Raw genomic sequence first — 25,770 nt, 5'->3', positions numbered from 1 at the left:
GTGAGGGAGATCCCCTGGAGAGGGAAATGGCAACCCACTCCAATATTCTTGCTTGGAGAATCCCATGGAGGGAGGAGCCTGGTAGGCTACAGTCCACTGGGTCATAAAGAGTCGGACACGACTGAGCGACTTCACTTTCACTTTCTTTCACAATGTTGTGTTAGTTTCTGCTGTATAGACATGTGAATAAACTATATGTATGCACATGTCTCCTCAAAGTTTGTTTCAGATGCTGATGGCATCGATGCCAATGGCATGGATTTTAGTTACTAGAGAGTAGAAACAGTGAAGCATGTTAAGCTGCTGATGAAACGTGAAACTAACTGGAAGTGAGTTGATTAGAGATAGCTCAAAAAGGATAACAATTTAAAAGGTGAGAAAGGTCTGAAATGAAGGACATTTTATAGGAAATGAAATTTCTAGCCGTTGGTCTAAACTTGATGGATGAAGGAATTAGATGGATCAATGTTCCCACCCATGTTGCTAGGACAATATTTTGTTAGTCAGAAGTTTTTTTCTTAAAATGGAAGAGGACTTTTGGGGAAAGACAATGTATCATCCTCTCCTGCCTTCACTTTTCATTAACCAATTTATTCATTTTCTGACAAATACCGTATTTAGCATTCCAAGTACTCGAGATACACAAGAGAGGAAAACCTTGTTAAGGAGACCAACACTAACTAAATAACTTAAATATTTAGACAAAATAAATGTGATTACATCCTCCATATTACAACTTCAGCAATTGACCAAAAGCCTAGAAAGGAAGGGTTGTCTTTGTCAAAGAGGCCATGGAAGGCTTTCCTAAGAAAGTTACCAATAGAGCCAAGGTTAGAAAGATGAGCAAGAGCTGACTCAGAGCAATGAGAAGGAACATGGTCCATACAAGGCAATGCAGTGCAGACAGTGTTGCTGGGAGCAGATGTTAATGGACTGTGGTGCAAGATGAAGCTGGTGACATGAAGCTCAAAACCAAATGAGCTTTGTCAGACATGGTGGGGTTTTTCATATATAAGTGATATCATATGGTATTTATCTCCTTCAGATTTACTTCATTTTTGTTGCTGTTTAGTCACTCAGTCATGCCTGACTCTTTGCAACCCCATGAACTGCAGCGTGCCAGGCTGTCCTTCACTATCTCCCAGAGTCCACTCATACTTATGTCCATTGAGTCAGTGAGTCCATCCAACCATTTCATCCTTACTTCACCTAGTATGATAATATATATAAGTTTATACAACACATCTTCTTTATCCATTCATCTGTCCATGGACCTTTAGGTTGTGTCTATGTTTTGGGTATTGTAAATAGCACTGCTGCTATGAACATACGGGTGCATATATCTTTTTGAATCATAGTTTTGTCTGAGTATATGCCAAGGAGTAGAAACGCTGAATCAAACATGATACAGAAACTCTTAGTTTTTTGAGAAACCTTCATATGGTTTTCCATAGTGGTTATACCAGCTTACGTTCCCATCTACAAATCCCTCAGAATTTGTTATTTGTAGACTTTTTAATGATGGCCATTCTGACCAGTGTGCGGTGATACCTCATTATAGCTTTGATTTGCATTCCTCTAATAATTATAGTGGTTTCAGGTGTATAGCATAGTAATTCAGTATTTTTACAGATTATGCTTCCTTAAAAGTTATTACACGATAATGGCTGTAATTCTTTGTGCTACATAATATATCCTTGTTGCTTATTTATTTTATTTTCTTCATTTTCTTTTTTAAACTTTTTTATTATATCAGACTATAGCCAATTAACAATGTTGTAATAGTTTTAGGTGAACAGTAAATAGACTCAGTCATACATACACTTGTGTCCATTCTCCCCCAAACTCTCATCCCATCCAGGCTGCCACATATTATTGAGCAGAATTCCATGGGTAGAGACCAATTTTTAAATAAAGAAGTGACATGATGAGATTTTTTTTTTTTTTTAAAGTGGTCTCCATACGCTGACCACAGTATAGAGAATGTATTGGATAGGGCAAGATCCATGTTACAATAGTTACGAGATAACATTTCTCCAGCCAATCATAAACCTTGAACTAGAATAGTCACTGAGAGGGTTGGTGGGAGTATTTATTGAGCCCCTTCTATGTGCCAGGCACTGAGCTAAGTGCTGAAATGTCACCTCTGCCTTGAAAGACTCGTAGTCTTGAGAAGAAAACAGATTCACAAGCAAGTAGTTAAATACCAATCACACAAAATTTTATTAAAACTCATTTATGCTTTCATAACTCCAGGAAGTCTCTGTTGTTTCTTTCATTCTCTTACCTTGACGTCTCCTTAATTTGACCATCTTTTATGAGGTACAACCCTTGTCCTCCCCATTGCTATTTTAGTTGTTTATCCATTCCTCACATTGGTGGTATAAGTAAAACCCATTGCCAAGAGAAAGGATCCAAGGTTCTAGCTAACTGTAGTGAATCCTCTTCATGCTGATTCTTTTCTTGTAACCCATCAAGACCTGAAATGAACTGCAGCAAGAACCCTGACTTTGTCCTCTCAGGGCTCTCCAGTGACCCAGACAAACCACAGCTCCTCTTTGGTCTCCTCCTGGCCCTCTACTTGCTGAGTGTCTCAGGAAACGTGCTACTGCTGCTGGCTATCGGAGCTGACCTCCACCTCCACACCCCCATGTACTTCTTCCTCAGCCAGCTCTCCCTGGTCGACCTCTGCTCCACTACCACCACAGCCCCCAAAATGCTGGAGCCTCTGTGGACCAGCAGTGGATCGATCTCCTTCTCTGAGTGTCTGGCCCAGTTATATTTCTTCGCAATTTTTGCTGATATGGACAACCTGCTTTTGACTGCCATGGCTATCGACTGCTATGCTGCCATCTGCCATCTTCTGCACTATCCGCTCCTGATGACTCCTTGCAGATGTGGGCTGCTGGTGGGTGGGTCATGGGGCGTGGCCCATTCTGAGTCTTTGACCCAAACCTTGATGCTAACCCAACTATCATTCTATACTAATCTCAAAATTCTCCATTTTTGGGTGATTTCAGCCCACTCTTAAGGCTTTTCTGCTCTGATACCCACCTCAATGAGGAGCTGGTGATGGTTCTGACAGGACTCTTAGGAATCAGCCCTCTCTTCTGCATCATAAGCTCCTATGCCCATATTTTCCTTGCTGTAGCTCAGGTCCCCTCAGCACAGGGCAAAAAGAAAGCCCTGGCCACATGCAGCTCCCACCTCTCCATGGTCATCCTCTTCTCCAGCTCAGTCTTTGCCACCTACCTGAAGTCCCCGTCAGCTTCTCATGCCTCTGGGGAGCTGGGTGCTGCTGTCATATACACCATGGTAATTCCTACTCTCAATTCTTTCATTTATTGTCCAAGAAATAAGGACATGAAGAGTTCCCTGAAAAGGGTTCTGGGCATAGAGAGTTCATCGCATTAGGAATAATTCCAAGAAACAAGTGATTTGGGAAAAAAATTACACTCTTCAGCACCACACTGATAAAGTGAGTCAATTAACACCAAGGCCATTGCACAGTATGATATGCTATAGTGTAAAGAACACTAAATAGAAATTAGAACTAGTTTCTAGAACCCACTTAAACTGCTAGCTCTAGGTTTATATATTATCTATATTATTATATCAAAATATATCAGTAATATGTCAAAGTGAAATTGTTAGTCACTCAGTTGTGTCTGACTGTTTGTGACCCCATGGACTGTAGCCCATCAGGCTCCTCTTGTCCATGGAATTCCCCAGGCAAGAATAATGGAATGAGTTGCCATTCCCTTCTCCAGAGAATCTTTCTGACCCAAGGATCAAATCTGGGTTTCCTGCATTTGCAGGCAGATTCTTTGCAGTATGAGCCACTAGGGAAGCACATTTCAGGTTGTGGTGGTTTAGTTGCTAAGTCATGTGGGACTGTTGCAACTCCATGGACTGTAGCCCTCCAGGCTCCTCTGTCTATGGTATTCTCCAGGCAAGAATACTGGAATTGGTTGCCATTTCCTTCTCTTATATATATATTTTTATATATATTGGAATACCATATATATTATAATATATATAATTAAGTATATTAGCCAAAAATAGTTTACTTAAGAGTGGATTGGATGAGCTGTTCTTTAAAGTTGACTTATAACACTAATAGTATTGAAACTTAGTCATCTGTTCTCATCATTACCACCATTTTGACCATCATTTCCATGGCTATCACTGGTTTAATAATGAAAATCCTCACCATCAGCTTTACTATAGTCTGTATCATCTTTTTGTCATTAGCATCACCTTACAAATTACGATCTTCAGTTCTTTCCCCATCAATACTGCCAGTGCCATCACCATGAATAAGAGAGTGGAAACTGGTTCTATGCATTTTTTTCATTTTAAATGCCTCATTTTTCAGAATCTTGTATTTCTTTGTGTTTCCGTGCTATGTTGATAATTGTGGGAAGTATCATAATGGCATGGTGGATACATTTTATAAAAATGTCTTCATAAATTTGAGAATATAATAAATATTTACATTTGGAATACATGATTACATAGTCTATATAACATAATAGATACACAATGTCTAACACTTTCTTTAAATTATTCCAGAAAAAAAGAAATGCTAGATATTTGGCACAATATTGGCAAAATGTTGATGTCAAAGCAGGATGATAGCTACAGGAGAGTTTTTACACCACTGTGTATTTTTCTGAATGTTTAAAATTTTCTACATTAAACATTAAAATGAAAAAGTAAAGTGCATTCAGCATTAAATATTTTTTAAAATATCAATGTCTTTAGACACAGCAATCAATCCATAAAGAATGTATCAAGGTAAATTCTGAATATAAATATACTTTTATGGAAAATAATTGAATATAACTAAAAATTCCCAATGATAAATGTTTATTTATTTGGAATACTCCATACCAGAATACTGGAGTGGGTAGCCTTTCCCTTCTCCAGGGTATCTCCCCAATCCAGGGATCAAACCCAGGTCTCTTGCATTGCAGGAGGATTCTTTACCAGCTGAGGACACTGATTTAAGAAAGCATTACCATATCAAACAACAATGCAAAAACCGCAATTACTTTTGCACCAAAGATACAGCAGGGCGTCCCCAAAGGCCCAGCAGGTAAAGAACCTGCCTGCAATGCAGGAAATGCAGGTCTGAGCCCTAGGTCGGGAAGACCCCTGGAGGAGGGCATGACAACCCACTCCAGTATTCTTACTGGGAAAATTCCATGGACAGAGGAGACTGCTGGGTCCAATGGGGCCTGAAGGGTCAGATGTGACTTGAGCAACTGAATACAAAGGATATAGCAAGAAGTGAAGATACTTTGGAGATACCAGCCTCATTCTCAGAGAGAAATATGAACTTTGGGGATCCCAAAATTAAAGAAAATATTTAATGTTATTACTGTGAAGAGTCAGATTTAGAAAAAACAAAAGCAATACTACTTCTCCCTCTTCCTTTTTTTTTGTTTTTCATAGACACAGTAATAAATTAGTAGAATATTTAAAAGATAATCATCTTTCTGTATGGATCCATGGGATATGACTAGCCCTCAAACTTTAAATATCATTGCCCAATTTCCTAGCAATTTATACAGTTTTTCCAGGGAAGTCCCCAGGACAAGAAAGTATATCCCTCTGTCCCAGGAAATGAAAGGTAATTTAAGAATTCCTGAGGCTCTTGAAACTGTACTGTCTGTGGTTCTGAAACTGAGAAAGAAACTTAATAAGGAAAGAAAATAAGACCAATGAAAAAAATGGAACTCAAGATGGGAATTCTCCAAGGAGAATTTCCTTATATTAGAGGTATAGAAAGGTAACTTGTTTATTCTTTCAATAATCCTCCCAAACCCCAGGGACACTCTCTCACAGGGTTTGTATATCTAAAGACCTGTGGATCATAAAAGACAGGCAAAATTTTAGAAAAAAGAGGTTTCAGAAGATGAACATCTTACACTGTAATTCCAATATAAACTATCATGTCAAATATTTTTTCAATATTTTTTCTACTATTTACTTTTTAGGAATGTCAAGCTGAGAAACCTTCTTAGCTGTGAATTTGAACAGTCAATCAGGTAGGAGAATAAACCAGGAGACAGGCTGGAGAGTTACCAATCTCCGTCTTCCTACCTATATTAAATTTACATGCCAAGGATTTAGAGCTGAATTCCTATCTTATGATGGATATTGTGTTTGTGGATTTTGAAGACTTTTTACTAGCTACATTTTTATTGCCATATTTCTAGGTATTTTTCAAAATAAATATATAGTTGATAAATATTCAGGATGCAGTGAAATAAATATTTAGTACAGAAAGTCTGATTACTATTTTCTTTAAACATTAGGAAAAAGTTTTTTACCCTAAGTGAATTTTTGATACAATTTTGTTTTGTGAATAGAGAACCAAAAACAATGCTTGGCATGTGTGTATCATAAGCAGGAATGATAAGATTTAACCATATACAATATATATATGGCTATCAAGGAAAGTTACTCTTAATTCCATAAAGCCAGCCTTCAACAAACATGTATTAACATTAAATAATCTCTCAAAATTCTCACTACATCTAAGGTGATAATCTCATGGGATTTCTAGAAATGTTCCCTACTAAATTCACTTTTTTATCCTAGTCATGTCATGTCTTTGTCTTCTCCTTTCATGGGTTTCCCAAATATTGAATGATTCCTTTTAATAGCTAGCACGCTACTGTTTGCATCTCCTTTCAGAGTTCTTTATAGCTCTTATTATTCTCTCACTGTCAGTTTTTCTTAGGCTAAAAACCCTTCAAATGACTTTGTACTAAATCAAGAGACAGTACTGTGGTGGAGGGCTTAAAAATTTACCCTCTGTTAGATTGTAGGATGAAAAAAGACAAGTCTTTATCAGAAAAGATGGTAGGCTGACAATTTGCTCTGAATCCTTGGGGAAAGAAAAAAAAGAATTTTCTTTTGAAAAGATGTATATATATATATATATATATATATATATATATATATATATATATATATATATATTTGAAAAGATATATCAAATAAAAAGCAAAAGTGTTTGAATAACAGTTCATAAATGGCATGTAATGTTAATATTTAATAATTTAGTGGTCCAAATATTGTACAATTTGTGATGCTGAGACTATTAAAAACACCAGGGCTCTCCCTCAAAATATTATTCTCTAGATAGGAAAATCCTCAGCTACGGGACACTGGTTCCCATCACAGATAGCATTCCATGTGTTATTTTGTCTTTTCTTTCAAGTGATGCTGAATCAAACCTCAGTCACTGAATTTCTCCTCCTGGGAGTGACAGACATCCAAGTACTGCAACCTGTTTTCTTTGTGGTTTTCCTTGCCATTTACATTGTCAGCTTGGCTGGAAATGGAGCCATCCTGATGGTTGTCATCTCTGATCCAAGACTCCATTCTCCTATGTATTTTTTCCTGGGAAACCTGTCATGTCTAGATATCTGCTACTCCACGGTGACTCTGCCAAAGATGCTGGAGAACTTCCTCTCTACACACAGAGCAATTTCTTTCTTGGGATGCATAAGCCAGCTTCATTTCTTCCACTTCCTGGGCAGCACAGAGTCCATGTTGCTGGCTGTGATGGGCTTTGACCGCTTTGTGGCTATCTGCAAACCACTTCATTATACTCTTATAATGAATCATCACGTCTGTATCCAGATGGCTGTCACTGTCTGGATCTTTGGTTTTTACCATGCCCTGCTGCACTCAGTGATGACCTCTCGCTTAAACTTCTGTGGTTCCAACCACATTAATCACTTCTTCTGTGATGTTAAGCCATTGCTGGAGTTGGCCTGTGGGAACACTGAGCTCAACCAGTGGCTGCTCAATACTGTCACAGGCACCATTGCCATGGGCTCATTCTTTCTAACATTCCTGTCCTATTTCTATATTATTATCTATCTTTTCTTCAAGACCCGTTCTTTCAGCATGCTTCATAAAGCACTGTCTACTTGTGTCTCCCACTTCATGGTAGTTGTTCTTTTCTTCGTCCCTGTTGTTTTTGTTTACATTCATCCTGCCTCAAGTAGCTCCATGGACCAGGATCAGATCATTGCCATTATGTACAGTGTGGTCACTCCCATACTAAATCCACTGATCTATACTTTAAGGAACAAGGAAGTAAAGGGGGCCTTGAGGAGGAGGATGTGAAGGAGGCTGACTTGAAGATATCTGAAGAACTCTTCTGAGGCATAAATGAACAGGTAATGAGAGACTGGAGATAGTGGGTTTATACTGCCTCTCAAATTGTTTACTCTTTGTAAAACACAGTACTTGTGTGCTAAGTTGCTTCAGTCGTGTCTGACTCTCTGCAACCCTTGGACTGTAGTTTATCCGGCTTCTTTGTCCATGGGATTCTCCAGGCAAGAATACTGGAGTCAGTTACCACTTCCTCCTCCAGGGATTGAATCCATGTCTTTTATGTCTCCTGCATTGGCAGGCGGGTTCTTTACCACTAGTCCCACCTGAGAAGCCTATAAAATCGAGGGAATAGTATAAAGAAAAAATAAGTAAGAAAGCCCAGTAAGTTGTGTTAAACAGTGCATTCCTAGGTAATACAAGGGAAATTTGAACAAATGTACGCTATTCATGGAATCTTAAGTTGAATTTGTTTGGGAGATATTTGTTGATACAACTGATCCGTCGTGTTTGTGCTCTTAAATAAAATCAGGTACAGAAATTTGCCTCAGTTACTCATACATTGTACAACTGGAAAGTACTTAAGTCAGTTTATCTGTGTGCTTCTGGCAACATATTATAATGTTATATATAAACATTATAATATATATATATAACATAATGTGAGCAATAAAGTTATTATGCTGTTGTATTTTCAGGATTTGAATTTAGGATCATGGGCTCAAATTGAAAAGTAAATGTTAACTCACACATGAGTGAAAGGATATTTTTAATCAGTATGTCATGATTTCTTTTTCTCTAAGCAGGGAAGCAAGTAATTAAAACAAATATTGCTGTTAGTTCTAATTAACAGAGGTAAAGTAACCAATGGTTTATCTAAAGAGTTTTGTGACCTCTGACTGCAAAGATGTTTTATAGGTCAACTGACAACCTGTCAAAGATTACTGTAAAATATTGTTAAAAGTATAGTCAGTTTGAAAAAAATCTCAGGAATACATTCTTAGCTCTTAGCATGCTGTTTTCCCCTCGATTTTTGGTCAAGAATATTGAGTTTCAAAACTTTCCCTATCATTTGTTTTGTTTTTTGATTTCTATACTTATTTTCACAGATTGTAATGTGATATAATATGATGTAATTCCACTGAAATATAAAGAATTCATCAACAATTTGTCTTGCTTTCCTTACCTGTCACCAAGCTATACTGAGTGAAAGGTATTAAATAGTAACTGCTGAAGTATGTTTGGAGGCTAATAGATAAGAATTACTATATTCCTCACTTTCTAAGTTCCTAGATATGCCACTGAATCTGAAACCATGGTGAGTGCCAGTACTTACAACTATTTAGAGATACAGAATTCCATGGTGTCCAGTGTTTAGGACTCCAGATATTCCCTGCCAAAGACACGGGTTCAATTCCTGGTTGGGGAGCTAAGATCCCACAGAACAGGTAACATAGTCAATAAGTTAAAAAATAAGAATAATAAATAAATAAAATAGAGATATAGACAGATAAGACTATAAAAGGATATTTTGAGGTCATGGACGGACTACTCAAATTTTTTACATTCACTTTTGTAAATCCAAGAAATTTGGTTCTAACCTTATTCACATGGTTCTTCCATCTTCCAACTCTACCTTGTTTGGTCTCTTGATTCCAATTTTGTTTATAAAAGAATGTGTGTGGGAGAAGGCATCTTACATCCTGCACTATCTCAGACAGAATTTCTATTGAACAGAATTTTTGACATAATCCAAGCTTCATAGAGGCTGTAAACTGTAGAGGAGCACATGGTTACCTATTGCTTTATGACACGTTGTCACCCTAAACACAGATGGTTAAACACCTATTTAATTAAACTGTATTATTCAGTGATTCAGAAATTGGGGAAAGTACAACAGAAAAGCACTGACTCTATTTAATGTTTCAGGTCTCAACTGAGATGACTTTACCAACAGATGAATGAAATGATTTGTTAAACTTCAATGTATTTGTATGACAAATGTTCTCAGAACAATAAAAATAAAAGACACATATAATGTGCTATGCCTGTATGTCAATCTCTTCGAGCTATTCTTATATAAGGAGACAGGGTGGTGACTAGACATAAATTGTGAGTTTTAAGTAATCTTTCTGATTTTATGCCCAAATCAGTGTTAGACTTCTCTTTATTGACATTATTCCTCAGCCCTATCTATAGGAAATTTTCTCAAGAAAAATTCCTCCAGGTTTTTCTCTACTGAGTGACTCTGGGAACTGATCTCTAAGGCCAAAATGATTTCTTCCTCAAAATCATTCTTGTCACAAGAGAGATAAAGATTGATAATACTCAGCTTCTAAACTATATTATATTTACCTGGTCTCATCAGTGTATTCCAAGGCCCTGGTTTCTTTGTTCTTTCCCATCTACTCACCAATATCATTGGATAGAATGGATAGTTCTAAGGTCATTGTTTGTAGAGATTGGGGTAGCCAGAGGCAAGTGTTGAAGACGTCATTTGGCAAATGGAGTAAAGGGATCAGCTTTCAAAGTGAACTACAGAGAGTCCAAGTTCTGCACTCGGTGGACCGCGTAAGGTCGGCAGTCTATTTGATTTGTGGGTCTGTTTCCAATGCAGTATGTAAATCAAGCCAGCTGAAAGAAAATATCTTAATGATTAAGACAGCTACTGTAGAACTGTCTAAATGGAAGTCAAATAAATAAGCCAGAGTTAGGAAAATAAGTTGAAATTAAAAGTATAACTTGAGAGTTATCTGTTTATAGATATATAAAGCACAGAACTAGAAGACAGAGAAGAGGAGATGCACAAAAGTGGATAATAGGAGGAAGAACAGTAACCACAAAGGAGACTGTAAAGCAGTGAACATGGCGGCTCTCCTGATGCAGTTTTTTTTAATTGGAGTATAATTGCTTTACCATGCTGTGATAGTTTCTGCTGTAGAGCAACATGAATCAGCTCTCTGTATACACTTCTGTTTGCAAAATTTGTTTCAGATGCCGATGGCATGGATGCTGATGCCATGGGCATTAGAAATAGAGGGTAGGGACAGTGAGCCTGGTAAGCTGCTGATGAAATTAATAATTAAGGAATTATTAATGTGATGAATATAGTATGAACTTTGGCAAAGCAACAAAAATGAAACACAATTGAAAGGTGGACCAAGTACATTGCATTTGTAATGGTAATTAGAAAGCTTGGATAGATGTTGGATTGCATATAGATATTCCTTGGATGAAGCAGATAGAAAGCTACTACTAAAGAAAGCAAGAAGTGAAGACACACTTTGGAAATATCAGCCTCGTTCTCCTAGAGAGAAGTATGAGGTCTCGGATCCCAAAAAAACAGAAAATATTTGAGTTAAAACCAACTGTAGGAGAGTCCTGGTGGTCCAGTGGTTAAGAATCTGCCTGCCAATGCAGGGGACACAGGTTTCATTACTGGTCCGGGAAGAGCTTACATGCTGCTGATCAGCTAATCCCATGCGCCACAACTCTTGATCCCAAACTCTAGAGCCTGCAAACCAAAGCTACTGAAGCCCCCACCCTCTAGAGTCCATGCTCTGCAACCTGAGAAGCCACCACAATGAGAAGCCCGTGCACCCCAACTGGAGAGTAGCCTGGGCTCACCACAGCGGGAGAAAGGCCGTGCACAGCAGTGAAGACTCGGTGCAGCCAAAAATAAACAAATATAATTTTAAAAAAAAAACCACCAACAGTGAAGTGTCAGACTCAGAAAGAACAAAAGGAATATGCTTCTCCTCATTCCTCTCTTTTGTATTCCATAGAACCACAGTAATAAATGAGTAGAATACCTAAACGATAATCAGCTTTCTGTACAGAGCAATAGGATGTGAGTGGCGCTCATTCCTTAACTGTCATTGCCCAATTTCCCTCCATTTTATATAGAATTCTCCCAGAGCAGTCCCCAAGATGAGAAAGTGTATCCATACCTCTGTCCCAGGAAGTGAAAGATAATTTTAGAGAGTGCAATACTATGTGAAGTAAGTCAGAGAAGGAGAAATATCATGTGACATCCTTTATATGTGGATTCTCAAAGAAAATGATACAAATGAACCTATTTGTGGGACAGAAAAAGACTCACAAACTTAGAAAATGAACTTACAGGTGCCAGGGGAAGGGATAGTTAGGGACTTTGGCATGGTTGTGTACACACTGCTATATTTAAAATGGATAACCAACAAGAACCTATTGTATAGCACATGGAACTCTCTCAGTGTTATGTGCTGGCCAGGATACGAGGGGAATTTGGAAGGGAAGAATGGATACATTTACATGTATGACCTGAGTCCCTTCACTCTTCATGTGAAACTACCACAACATTGTTAATTGGCTATATTCCATTTAAAAATAGAAAATTTAAAGTTTGCGGGAAAAAAGGAAAATGTAGGCCATTGAGACCTATACTGTCTGTGATTCTTAAACTAAGAAAGAAGTACAGTAAGGAAAGAAAATAGGAATGATGGAAAAAAAAATGCAGTTTTTTAAGAAATCTCCACATTGTTTTCCATAGTGACTGTACTAGTTTGCATTCCCACCAACACTGTAAGAAGGTTCCCTTTTCTCCACAGACAAAGGATTAATCTCAAAAATATACAAGCAACTCCTGAAGCTCAATTCCAGAAAAATAAATGACCCAATCAAAAAATGGGCCAAAGAACTAAACAGACATTTCTCCAAAGAAGACATACAGATGGCTAACAAACACATGAAAAGATGCTCAACATCACTCATTATCAGAGAAATGCAAATCAAAACCACAATGAGGTACCATTACACGCCAGTCAGGATGGCTGCTATCCAAAAGTCTACAAGCAATAAATGCTGGAGAGGGTGTGGAGAAAAGGGAACCCTCTTACACTGTTGGTGGGAATGCAAACTAGTACAGCCACTATGGAAAACAGTGTGGAGATTTCTTAAAAAACTGCATTTTTGTTTTATACAGAGTGAAGTAAGCCAGAAAGATAAAGAACATTACAGCATACTAAAGCATATATATGGAATTTAGAAAGATGGTAACGATAACCCTATATGCAAAACAGAAAAAGAGACACAGAAGTACAGAACAGACTTTTGAACTCTGTGGGAGAAGGTGAGGGTGGGATGTTTCGAAAGAACAGCATGTATATTATCTATGGTGAAACAGATCACCAGCCCAGGTGGGATGCATGAGACAAGTGCTCAGGCCTGGTGCACTGGGAAGACCCAGAGGAGTCGGGTGGAGAGGGAGGTGGGAGGGGGGATCGGGATGGGGAATACATGTAACTCTATGGCTGATTCATGTCAATGTATGACAAAACCCACTGAAATGTTGTGAAGTAATTAGCCTCCAATAAAAAAAATTAAAAAAAAAAATGCAACTCAAGATAGGAGCTCCCCAAGGAGAATTCTCTCATACTGCAGGTATAGAAAGATCCTCCCAAACCCCAGGGACATTCTCTCTCAGGGTTTGTCTGAAGATCTGTGGAACATAAAAGACAGGCAGAATTTCAGAAAGAAGAGGTTTTGGAAGATAAAGAGCTTATATACTTAGTCCCAATATAAGAAGTCACTTCAAATACATTTTTACTCTTTATTTTTCTTAATGTTTTTCTATTACTTACTTTACAGGAGTGTCAACCTGGTAAACTTTCTTAGCGGTGAATTTAAACACTCAAACAGGTAGGAGAATGAACCAGGAGACAAGCTGAGGAGTTGCACTTATTGTCTATCTTCTTGCGAGTATTAAAGTTGAATGCCCAGGATTTAGGGCTAGTTTCCTATCTTATGATGGACTCCCCATTGCGTTTGTGGATTATGAAGGATCATTACTGCCTACATTGTTATTGCCTTTTTCTAAGTGTTCTCTAGACTAAATATGTGATCCTTAAATATTCAGGATGCAGTGAATTAAGCCATTTGGTACATAAAGTCTGATTACTATTATCTTCAGATGTTACGAAACAGTTCTCTTCCCCAAGGATTTTTGAAACAATTTTGTCTTGAGGGTAGAGAACCAAAAATGATGTTTGGCATGTCATGTGTCTCTTAAGCAGGAATGATAAAGTTTAATAATATGCAAAACATACATGGTTATCAAGGAAAGCTACTCTGAATACCTGGAAGCCAGCCTTCAATAAAGGTGATATAAAGGTTAGATAATTACTCCAAATTTTCTCTAGCTATAAGGGTGAGAATCCCATGGAATTGCTAGAAATTTTCCCTACTGAATTCACTTTTTAATTCTAGTCACATCAAATCTTTTTCTTCTCCTTTCAAGGAGTTCCCAAGCTTAAAATGTTTCCTTTTTATAGAAAGCATTCCATGGTTTGCATCTCTATTTTGATTTCCTTAGAGCTCTTACTGTTCTCTCATTGTTGATTTTTCTTAAGTAAATCAAATGAGTTCTTACTTTGTTAAGAAAAAGCAGTGTAGTGGAGTATTTCAAAATCTACTCTCTGTTAGATCTTAAGATGATAAAACACAAATGTTATTAGAGAAGATGGTAGGCTGGCAACATGCTCTGAATCCCTGGAAGAAAGAAAAATATTGATAAATCTAATTTTTTAAAAGTGTTTGAGTAACAGTCCACAAACACCAAGTAACTTTAATATTTAATAATCTAGTGGCCCAAATATTGTACAATCTGCGATGCTGGGACTATTTCAATAGCAATGCTCTCTCAAAATATTATTGTCTGGGCGAGAAAATTCTCAGCAGGAGGAATCCAGTTCCCATCAGAGATAGCATTCCATACCTTACTTGGTCTTTTCTTTCAAGTGATGCTGAATCGAACATCAGTCACCGAATTTCTCCTCCTGCCAGTGACAGACATCCAAGTACTGCAGCCTGTTCTCTTTGTGGTTTTCCTTGCCATTTACATTATCAATGTGTCTGGAAATGCAGCGATCCTGATGGTTGTCATCTCTGATCCAAGACTCCATTCTGCTATGTATTTTTTCCTGGGAAACCTGTCATGTCTAGATATCTGCTTCTCCACAGTGACTCTGCCAAAGATGCTGGAGAACTTCCTGTCTACACGCAAAGCAATTTCTTTCTTGGGATGCATAAGCCAGCTTCATTTCTTCCACTTCATGGGCAGCACAGAGTCCATGTTACTGACCGTGATGGGCTTTGACCGCTTTGTGGCTATCTGCAAACCACTTCATTATACTCTTATAATGAATCATCAGGTCTGTATCCAGATGGCTGTCACTGTCTGGATCATTGGTTTTTCCCATGCCCTGCTGCACTCAGTGATGACCTCTCGCTTAAACTTCTGTGGTTCCAACCACATTAATCACTTCTTCTGTGATGTTAAGCCATTGCTGGAGTTGGCCTGTGGGAACATTGAGCTCAATGAGTGGCTGCTCAATACTGTCACAGGCACCATTGCCATGAGTTCATGCTTTCTAACATTCCTGTCCTATTTCTATATTATTATCTATCTTTTCTTCAAGGCCCATTCTTGCAGCATGCTTCATAAAGCACTGTCTACTTGTGCCTCACACTTCTTGGTAGTTGTTCTTTTCTACATCCCTGGTGTTTTTGTTTACATTCATCCTGCCTCAAGTAGCTCCATGGACCAGGATCAGATCAATGCCATTATGTACAGTGTGGTCACCCCTGTGCTAAATCCACTGATCTATACTTTGAGGAACAAGGAAGTAAAGGGGGCCTTGAAGAGGATGATTTCAAGGAGTCAATGACTTGAAGAAGTCTAGAGAACTCTTCTCAGGCATAAATCAACAGGCAATGAGAAACTGGAGATATGGAATTAAACTGCTTGTCAGAGTGTTTATTATCTGTGAAACAAAAGGAACTGTATAAAAGAATAATAAATGGAAAAGTCCAGTAAGTCACGTTAAACAATGCATTCCTACATAATATAAGGAAAACTTGAATAAATGGGACACTGTCCATTGAATTTTATTGTTGAATTTGTTTTGGAGATATCAGTTGATAAAAATGATTTGTTATCTATTTTTTGTGTTCTTGAATAAAATCAGATACAGAAATTTGCCTCAATTACCCGTACATTGCATAGTTGGATAGTACTTCAGTATGTTTACCTAATGTGTTCCCTGCAAGTTAACATATCATAATGTGAATAATAAAATTATACTGTTTCAGGGATTTCTCTGGTGGCCCAGTGGTTAAGACCCCAAGCTTCCAGTGCGGAAGATACAGGTTCAGTCCCTAGTCAAAAAACTAAGATCCCACATGTTGCATGGCACTGCCACAAAATAAAATAATTTTTAAAAATTATTACACTTTAAATTAAACTGTTTTCTTAAACTGCTACACTTGAAGGATTTTAATTTAGGGTCATGGACTTCACAAGAAAGTCCATGAGTTAAAGGACATTTTTAAACAGTATGTCATGATTTCTTTTTCTCTAAGCAGAGAGGCAAGTAATTAAAATAAACAGTAGTCTGAGTTCTAATTAATACAGATAGTGTAACTAATGGTTTATCTAAAGAGTTTTGTGAACACTGACTCCAAAGATATTTAATAATTCAATTGAATAACCTGTCATAGATTACTGTAAAATATTGTTCGAAGTGGAGTCAGCTTGAAAAAAATCTCAGGAATATCTTTCTAGTTCATTATGTTATTTTCCCCTCAGTTTCTGGTCATGGAAAATTGAGTTTCAAAATTCTTCCTTTTTATTTACTTTTTGATTTCTATACTTCTTTTCACAGACTGTAACATGATATACTATGATGTAATACCAATGAAATATGCTGCTGCTGCTAAGTCGCTTCAGTCATGTCCGACTCTGTGCGACCGCAGACAGCAGCCCACCAGGCTCCTCCATCCCTGGGATTCTCCAGGCAAGAACACTTGAGTGGGTTGCCATGTCCTTCTCCAATGCATGAAAGTGAAAAGGGAAAGTGAAGCCGCTCAGTCGTGTCCAACACTTAGCGACCCCAAGGACTGCAACCTACCAGGCTCCTCCATCCATGTGATTTTCCAGGCAAGAGTTCTGGAGTGGGTTGCATTTGCCTCCTCCGATGAAATATGAAGAATTCATAAAAAGTTTTTGTCTTGTTTTTCTTACCTGTCACCAAACTTATACCAAGTGAAAACTATTAAATAGTAATTCCAGAAGTATTTTTGGAGCTAATTGACAAGAATTACTATGTTCCTCACTTTCTAAGTTCCTAGAAATGCCACTGGGCCTGAAACCATGGTGGGGGCCAGCACTTAAAACTATTTAGAGATACAGAATGCTGCGGCAGTTCAGTGGTGAGGAGTCTGCCCTTTCACTCTCGAGGGTCTGGGTTCAATCCCTGGTTGGGAAACTAAGATACCACAAGCCAGGCAGCACAGCAATAAATAAATACACTAAATAGAGATACAGACAAATAAGACAGTAAAAGAATATTTTGAGCTCATAGACAGACTATTCAAATTGTTTACATTCACTTTTGTAAATCCAAAGAATTTGGTTCTGACCTTACTCACATGTTTCTTCTGTCTTCCAACTCTACCTTCTTTGGCCTCTTAATTTCAGTTTTGTTTATAAAAGAATGTATGTGGGGAGAAGATGTCTTACACTCTGAACTGTCTCAGAATCTGTGGAACAAAATTGTTGACATAATCCAACCTACACGGAGGCTGTAAACTATTGAGGAACACGTGATTACCTATAGCTGCATGGTACGCTGTCACCCTGAACACAGAAGGTTAAACACTTATTTAATTAAACTGCATTATTTTGTGATCCAGAAATTGGGAAGAGTACAGCAGGGAAGCACTGACTCTGTTTAATGATGTTACAGGTCTCAGCTGAGATGACTTGATTTAGAGATGTATGAAAATAATTTGATCAACTGTGATATATTTTCATGATAGAAATTCTCAAAACAATAAAAATAAAAGGACATATATAACAGTTTATGCCTGTATGTCAGTCTCTTCCAACTCTTCTTACTTAAGGAGACAGGGCAGTAACAAGGCAGAAATTGTGACGTTTTAAGTAACCTTTCTAATTTTATTTCCAAATCAATATTTAGCTTCTGCTTAATTGTTGATTTTATTCCTCAACCCTATCTATAGGAAATTTTCTCAAGAAAAAATTTCTCCAGATTTTTCTCTAATGAGTAACTGTGGGAACAATTGAGATCTAGTTTCTTAGCAAGTTTGATAACTTTTATCTTTTTTAAAATGAATTATAGTTTATTTACAATATTATCCTACTATCAAGTGTACAGCATAGTCATTCATTATTTTTACAGATCACGCTCCATAAAAGTTATTACAGGATAATGGCTATAATTCTCTGTGCTACACAATTGTGTACCACAGAGAATTATATTATTATATTACCATACCTCTTTCTATTTATTTCTATTTATTTATTTATTTTCTTTAGGCTTTGCTCATAGCTCAGTTGGTAAAGAATGAACCTGCAATGCAGGAGACCTGGGTTCTATCCCTGGGTTGGGAAGATCTGCTGGAGAAGGGATAGGCTACCCACTCCAGTATTCTCAGGTTTCACTTGTGGTTCAGCTGGTAAACAATCTGCCTACAATGCAGGAGACCAGGGTTCAATCTCTGGGTTGGGAAGATGTCCTGGAGAAGGGAAAGGCTACCCACTCCCGTATGCTGGCCTGGAGAATTCCATAGACTGTATAGTACATGGGGTCGCAAAGAGTTGGACACAACTGAGTAGCTTTCACTTTTATTATTTTTTTAAGTTTTATTTTTATTGGAGAATAGCCAATTAATAATGTTATGTAGGTTTCAGGTAGACAGCAAAGGGACTCAGCCACACATATATCTGTATTCATTCTCCCCCAAACTCTCCTCCCATTCAGGCTACCACATAACACTGAGCAGAGACCCAGGTGGTAGACATCAGTCTCTCTCTCTGTCTGGCCCAATTATATTTCTTTGCAGTTTTTGCTGACATGGACAACCTGCTTTTGACTGCCATGGCTATCAACAGCTACACTGCCATCTGCCATCCTCTGCACTATCCATTGCTAATGACTCCTTGCAGATGTGGACTGCTGGTGGGTGAGTCATGGGGAGTGGCCCACTCTGACTCTGATCCCAACCTTGATGCTAACCTATCATTCAATACTAATCCAGAGATGCCTCACTTTTTTGTGTGATTTTAAACCTCTCTTAAGACTTTCCTGCTCTGATGCCCACCTCAATGAGGACCTGATGATAGTTCTGACAGGACTCAGGAATCAGCCCTCTCTTCTGTGTCATAGCTCCTATGCCCATATAATTCCTTGCTGTAGCTTGAGTTCCATCAGCACAGGGCAAAAAGAAAGCCCTGGCCACATGCAGCTCCCACCTCTCCATGGTCATCCTCTTCTACAGCTCAGTCTTTGACACCTACCTGAAGTCCCTGTCAACTTTTCATGCCACTGGGGAGTGGAAGAAATGAAGCTGGCTTATGCATCTGAAAAAAGAAATTGTTTTGTGAGTGGAGAGGGAGTCTTCCAGCAATTTTGGCTCCCTTTAAAGATGTAGAGATTGTCAAGGAAGGACAGAAATACAAACGTGGAATCAGAACAATAATTTAAGCAATGAGCACACAATAATTATTTATTTATATTATATTCATGGCATACTGTAACAAGCAATTGTTGTGATGAATATGTAATGAATTGCATTGCAACAAAAATGAACTGTGATAGATGGACAAAGTACATGGCATTTGCAACAATAATTAGAATGCTTGGATCCATGTCAGATTGCATGTAGGTATTCCTTGGATGAAGCAGAAAGAATATTGTTACCTAAAGGGTACAGCAATAAATGAAGATACACATTGGAGAGACCAGCCTCATTCTCCTAGAGATAAATGTGAGCTTTTGGGACCCCAAAATTAAATAAAATATTTAAATGTTACTACCAACGGTGAATAGTCAGATTTAGAAGGCACAAAAGCAATACTATTTCTTCGTATTCCTCTTTTGTGTTTTCCATAGAATCACAGTAATGAATGAGTATAATATTTTAACGATAATCAATTTTCTGTATGGATCAACGGGATATGACTGACTGGCCCTCATTCCTTAACTGTCATTGCCCAATTTCCTTCCATTTTTCCATGGAAGTCCTCAACATGAAGAAGTGTATCCAAATCTCTGTCCCAGGAAATGAAATGTAATTTAAGAATTCCTGAGGCCCTTGAGAACTGTACTATCTGTGGTTATGAAACTAAGAAAGAAACAGAGTAAGGAAGGAAAATAAAACAAAGAAAAAATGGAACTCAAGGTAGAAATTCCCCAAGGAGAATTATCTTATATTGCAGGTATAGAAAGGTATCTTGTTTATTCTTTCAATAATCCTCCCAAACCCCAGGGACACTCTCTCTCAGGCTCTGTATATCTAAAGATCTGTAGATCATAAAAGACAGGCAGAATTTCAGAAACAAGAGGTTTCAGAAGATGAAGAGCTTATGCTATAATTCCAATATAAACTATCACATCAAATATTTTTCTACTTTTTATTTTTCAAAAATTTTTCTATTTACTTTTCACAAGTGTCAATCTGAGAAGCCTTCTTAGCTGTGAATTTGAACACTCAATCAGGTAGGAGAATGAACCAGGAGACAGGCTGGGGAGTTGCCAATATCCTCCGTCTTCTTGCCTGTATTAAATTTACAAGTAAAGGATTTAGATCCGTTTCCTATCTTACCATGAACCTTGTCTTTGTGGATTATGAAGACTCTTTATTGCCTATATTTTTATTGCCATGTCTCTAGATAGTCTCCAAAGTAAATGTGTAATCGATAAATATTCAAGATGCAGTGAAATAAATATTTGGTACAGAAAATCTCATTGTTATTTTCTTTAAATGTTAGGGAAAGATTTTTCCCCCAAGTGAATTTTTTTATATAATTTTGTTTTGCAAGTAGAGAACCAAAAATATTTGACATATGTGTATCTTGATCAGGAGTGATAAAGTTTAACAGTGTACAAAATATACATGGCTATCATGGAAGGCTACTCTAAATTCCTGAAGCCATCATTACAAAAAAGATCTGCAGCGTCCAGCACAGCGGGTAAGAAAGACCTGAAATGCGTGTGTGTTTGCGGGGGGTGGGGGGGTGCGGCGTAATGAAAAGACAGACACATATAACTTGGCAAGCAGGGAGTCAGGGGGCCCTCCTGCTCTCCATAGCAGGAAGAGAAAATGGCTCCTTTCAGCCCGCACTTTTATTGGCAGAAGTCACATGAGATCATTAGGAAATAGCTATACCGGGGAGTTTGATCAGCGCACCATACAGAGGGAGTAAAATGAAGGCTCTGCTGTTAATCAGGAACATCTTGTTTTGTTTCCGTGAGGAGGGACGCAGGGGCAGCCAGTGGAGCAGAGCAGAGAGCACGTCCAGCTCCACATATGTCCGCTGGGCATGCTTACTAGGACAATCTCCCGGGAAGCGGTTTGCCGCACCCTCCTGTCATGGGGCAGGCTCTGGTCTCTGCTCTGCCAGGCTGCAACAAGGATGTAATAAAGGTTAGATAATTTCTCAAAATTTTCTCTAGCTACAAAAGTGATAATCCCATGGGATCTCTGGAAATGTTCCCTAGTTTATTCACTTTTTTATTCTAGTCAAATCAAATCTTTTTCCTTTCATAGATTTCCCAAACTTTGAATGAGTCCTTTTTATAGGAAGTGCTCCAATGTCTGCACTTCTATTCAGATTTCCTTATAGCCCTTATTATTCTCTCATTGTCTATTTTTCTTAAGTAGAAACTTCAGATGGTTTCTTCCTAGGTCAAGAGACAGCACTGTGGTGGAGTGCTTAAAAATTTACCTGCCTTTGGAGTTGATTTAGGATGATAGAAGGCAAGTTGTATCAGAGAAGATGACAGTCTGGCTAAATCCTGGGAGAAAGAAAAATATTAATGATAAATCTAATTTTTAAAATGTTTGAGTAACAGTCCATAACCAATATGTGACCTTATTTAAATAGCAATGTTCCTCAAAATATTATTGTCTAGATGGGAAATCCTCAGCTGTGGGACTCTGTTCCCCTCAGAGATCACATTCCATATGTTATTTTGTCTTTTCTTTCAAGTGATGCTGAATCAAACCTCAGTTACTGAATTTCTCCTCCTGGGAGTGACAGACAACCAAGTACTGCTGCCTATTCTCTTTGTGATTTTCCTTGCAACTTACATTGTCAATGTGTCTGGGAATGCAGCCATCCTGATGGTTGTCATCTCTGATCCAAGACTCCATTCTCCTATGTATTTTTTCCTGGGAAACCTGTCATGTCTAGATATCTGCTTCTCCACAGTGACTCTGCCAAAGATGCTGGAGAACTTCCTTTCTACACACAAAGCAATTTCTTTCTCAGGATGCATAAGCCAGCTTCATTTCTTCCACTTCCTGGGTAGCACAGAGTCCATGTTGCTGGCTGTGATGGGCTTTGACCGCTTTGTGGCTATCTGCAAACCACTTCGGTACACTCTTATCATGAGTCATCAGGTCTGTATCCAGATGGCTGTCACTGTCTGGATCATTGGTTTTTTCCATGCTCTGCTGCACTCAGTGATGACCTCTCACTTAAACTTCTGTGGTTCCATCCATATCCATCACTTCTTCTGTGATGTTAAGCCATTGCTGGAGTTGGCCTGTGGGAACACTGAGCTCAGTGAGTGGCTGCTCAATGCTGTCACAGGGACCTTTGCCATTGGCCCATTTTTTCTAACACTTCTATCCTATTCCTACATTATTACCTATCTTTTCTTCAAGACCCATTCTTGCCTTATGCTCCATAAAGCACTGTCTACTTGTGTCTCCCACTTCATGGTAGTTGTTCTTTTCTATGCTCCCGCAGTTTTCACTTACATTCGTCCTGCCACAGGTAGCTCTGTGGAGCACGAACGGATCATTGCCATTATGTACAGTGTGGTCACTCCTGTACTAAATCCACTGATCTATACTTTGAGGAACAAGGAAGTGAAGGGGGCCTTGAGGAGAGTGATCAGTAGAAAACTCTGACCTGAAAAGTCTAGAAAATTCTTCTGAGGCATAAATATAAAGGGGCAATGAGAAAATTGACATGTGAAGTTATACTGGTTTTCTAATTGCTTACCATTTGTAAAAACAGAAGAAAGTATATAAAGGAAATGTAAATGGGTAAGTCCAGTATATTTTGTTAAATAATACATTCCTAGATAATAAAATGGAAACTTAAACAAACGGAGATGGAATCTTAATGCTGAATCTGTTTGGGGGATATCAATTGATGAAACTGATTTGTTATGTATTCTTTTGTGTTCTTGAATAAAATTAGATACAGAAATTTGTCTTAGTTACCCATGCACTCTGTAGTTGAATAGTATTTAGGTCTGTTTACCTGTGTATTCCCTGTAAGTTTATATATCATAATGTGAACAATAAAATTCTTATGCTGTAATATTTTAAGGTATTGAATTAATGGCCCTGATTACTCAACCAGAAAAATAAATTGTAACTCACATATGAGCCAAAGGATATTTTTAAGTGATAAATCATGTATGTCATGATTTGTTTTTCTCCAATCTGGAAGCAAGTAAGTAATTAAAGCAAAAACTATTTTGAGTATTAATTAACAGAGATAAAATAGCCAATGGTTTATCTAAAGAATTTTGTGAACTCTGACTCCAAATATGTTTTATAAGTCAATTGAACCACCTGTCAAACATAACTGTAAAATATTGTTATAAGTGGAGGCAACTTAAAAAAAATCTCAGGGATACCTTTCTTGCCCATTGGTATATTTTCCCCTCAATTTTTGGTCTCTTGAAAATTGAGTTTCAAGACTTTTCCTTTTAATATAGTTTCTTTTTTATTTCTCTATTTACTTTCACAGATTACAGTGTGATATAATATGATGTAATATTAGTGAAATATGAAGAACTCATCAAAAATTTCTTATTTTCCTTACCTGTCATCAAGCTTATACTAAGTGAAAACTATTAAATAGTAATTGCTGAAGTATTTTTGGAGTTAATAGACAAGAATTACTATGTTCTTCACTTTCTAAGTTCTTAGACGTGTCACTGGACCTGAAACCATGGGGAGTGCCAGCACTTACAACTATTAGAGATACAGGATTCCCTGGTGTCCCTGGAGTGGTTAGGACTATGCAGTTCCACTGCCAAGGGGGTTCAATCTCTGGTTAGGGAACTAAGATTCCACAGGCTAGGCAGCACAACCACAGATAAAAAAAATAATAATAATAAATAAGTAAAATAGAGATATATACATGTAAGAATATAGGAGGATATTTTGAGGTTATGTATGGATCGTTCACATTGTTTACATTCACTTTTGTAGGTCCAAAGAATTTGGTTCTAATCTTACTCACATGGTTCTCCAACTCTACCTTCTTCGGTCCAGTTTTGTTCTAGTGACAAAACAGTGACAATTCCAGTTTTGTTTATAAAAAAACGTGTATGGGGAGAAGGCATCTTAACCCTGAACTATCTCAGACCAGAATTTCTATGGATCAGAATTTTTTACATAATTTAACCTTCATAGAGACTAAACTATAGAGGAGCACATTGTTACCTACTGCTGCATGACACACTGTTACCCAAAACACAGAAATTTAAACACATTTAATTAACCTGGATTATTCTGTGGTTCAGAAATTGGGAAGAGTACAGGGAGGCACTAACTCTGTTTAATATATTTCGGGTCTCAACTGAGATGACTTTATCAATAGATGTATGAAAATAATTTTATAAACTTCAATATATTTTATGACAAAAGTTCATAGCACTAAAAATAAAAGGACACATATGAAATATTGTAGCTGTGTATAAGTCTTTTCAAGTTATTCTTACATAAGAAGACAGAGCAGTGAATAGTAGAAGTTTTGTGTTTTAAGTAGTTTTTCTAAGTTATTTCCAAATTAATGTTAGGCTTCTGTTTAATTGTTTGTTTGTTTGTTTTTAATACGAAAAGAAGGGAGTTTAGAGGGGTTTTTTTCCATTTATTTTTATTAGTTGGAGGCTAATTACTTTACAATATTGTAGTGGGTTTTGCCATACATTGACATGAATCAGCCATGGATTTACATGTGTTCCCCATCCCGATCCCCCCTCCCGCCTCCCTCCCCATCCCATCCCTCTGGGTCTTCCCAGTGCACCAGCCCTGAGCACTTGTCTCATGCATCCAACCTGGGCTGGTGATCTGTTTCACCCTTGATAGTATACTTGTTTCAGTGCTATTCTCTCAGAACATCCCACCCTCACCTTCTCCCACTGTTTAACTGTTAATTTTCATCCTCAACCCTATCTATAGGAAACTTTCTTAACAGAAAATTCCTCTAGGTTTTTCACTAATGAGTAACTTTGGGAACTGAGTCTCTAAGGCCAGAAAGATTTCTTTTGCAGTCAAACTCTTTCTGGTCCCAAGAGAAATGAAGATTGATAATGCTCAGCTCCTAAATGCATTATCTTTAGCTGGTACATCTGAGTATTCCAAGGCCCTAAAATTCTTTGTTCTTTCCCATCCGCCCATCAATAACACTGGATAGAATGAATATTCCTAAGGTCATCATTTACGGAGTAAAGGTTAGAGAAACCAGAGGCAAGGGTTGAAGATGTCGTGTGGCAAATGGAGTAACAGAATCAGCTTTCAAAGTGGACCATAAAG

General features: G+C 37.8%; 3 protein-coding genes and 2 pseudogenes across 3 annotated transcripts; all 5 read left to right on the top strand.

The window, feature by feature from the left end:
• Window positions 1-2,485: 2,485 nt before the first annotated feature.
• On the top strand, window positions 2,486-3,414 carry LOC122697789 (annotated as a pseudogene).
• A 3,804-nt stretch (window positions 3,415-7,218) lies between these two features.
• Window positions 7,219-8,154, top strand: LOC122697787 (olfactory receptor 12D2-like). The gene has a single exon (XM_043908784.1). The coding sequence runs from the start codon at window positions 7,240-7,242 to the stop codon at window positions 8,152-8,154; it is 915 nt and encodes a 304-aa protein (XP_043764719.1). The 5' UTR covers window positions 7,219-7,239.
• Window positions 8,155-14,903: 6,749 nt separating this feature from the next.
• Window positions 14,904-15,848, top strand: LOC122697786 (olfactory receptor 12D2-like). Its single transcript, XM_043908783.1, has one exon. It carries the CDS (start codon window positions 14,922-14,924, stop codon window positions 15,846-15,848), a length of 927 nt encoding a protein of 308 aa, XP_043764718.1. The 5' UTR covers window positions 14,904-14,921.
• Window positions 15,849-17,372: 1,524 nt separating this feature from the next.
• Window positions 17,373-19,549, top strand: LOC122696804 (annotated as a pseudogene).
• Window positions 19,550-22,170: 2,621 nt separating this feature from the next.
• On the top strand, window positions 22,171-23,124 carry LOC122697785 (olfactory receptor 12D2-like). Its single transcript, XM_043908782.1, has one exon. The coding sequence runs from the start codon at window positions 22,171-22,173 to the stop codon at window positions 23,122-23,124; it is 954 nt and encodes a 317-aa protein (XP_043764717.1).
• Window positions 23,125-25,770: the final 2,646 nt, after the last annotated feature.

Source organism: Cervus elaphus, chromosome 7 (genome assembly GCF_910594005.1).
Source record: "Cervus elaphus chromosome 7, mCerEla1.1, whole genome shotgun sequence".
Lineage (NCBI taxonomy): Eukaryota > Metazoa > Chordata > Mammalia > Artiodactyla > Cervidae > Cervus > Cervus elaphus.
Note: the sequence above shows the minus strand (reverse complement) of the source record. Positions and strands in the feature narration are given on the sequence as shown.

Coding starts and splice junctions, on each gene's coding strand:
- LOC122697787 (XM_043908784.1), top strand. CDS start 7,240: ATGCTGAATCAAACCTCAGTCACTGAATTTCTCCTCCTGGGAGTGACA.
- LOC122697786 (XM_043908783.1), top strand. CDS start 14,922: ATGCTGAATCGAACATCAGTCACCGAATTTCTCCTCCTGCCAGTGACA.
- LOC122697785 (XM_043908782.1), top strand. CDS start 22,171: ATGTTATTTTGTCTTTTCTTTCAAGTGATGCTGAATCAAACCTCAGTT.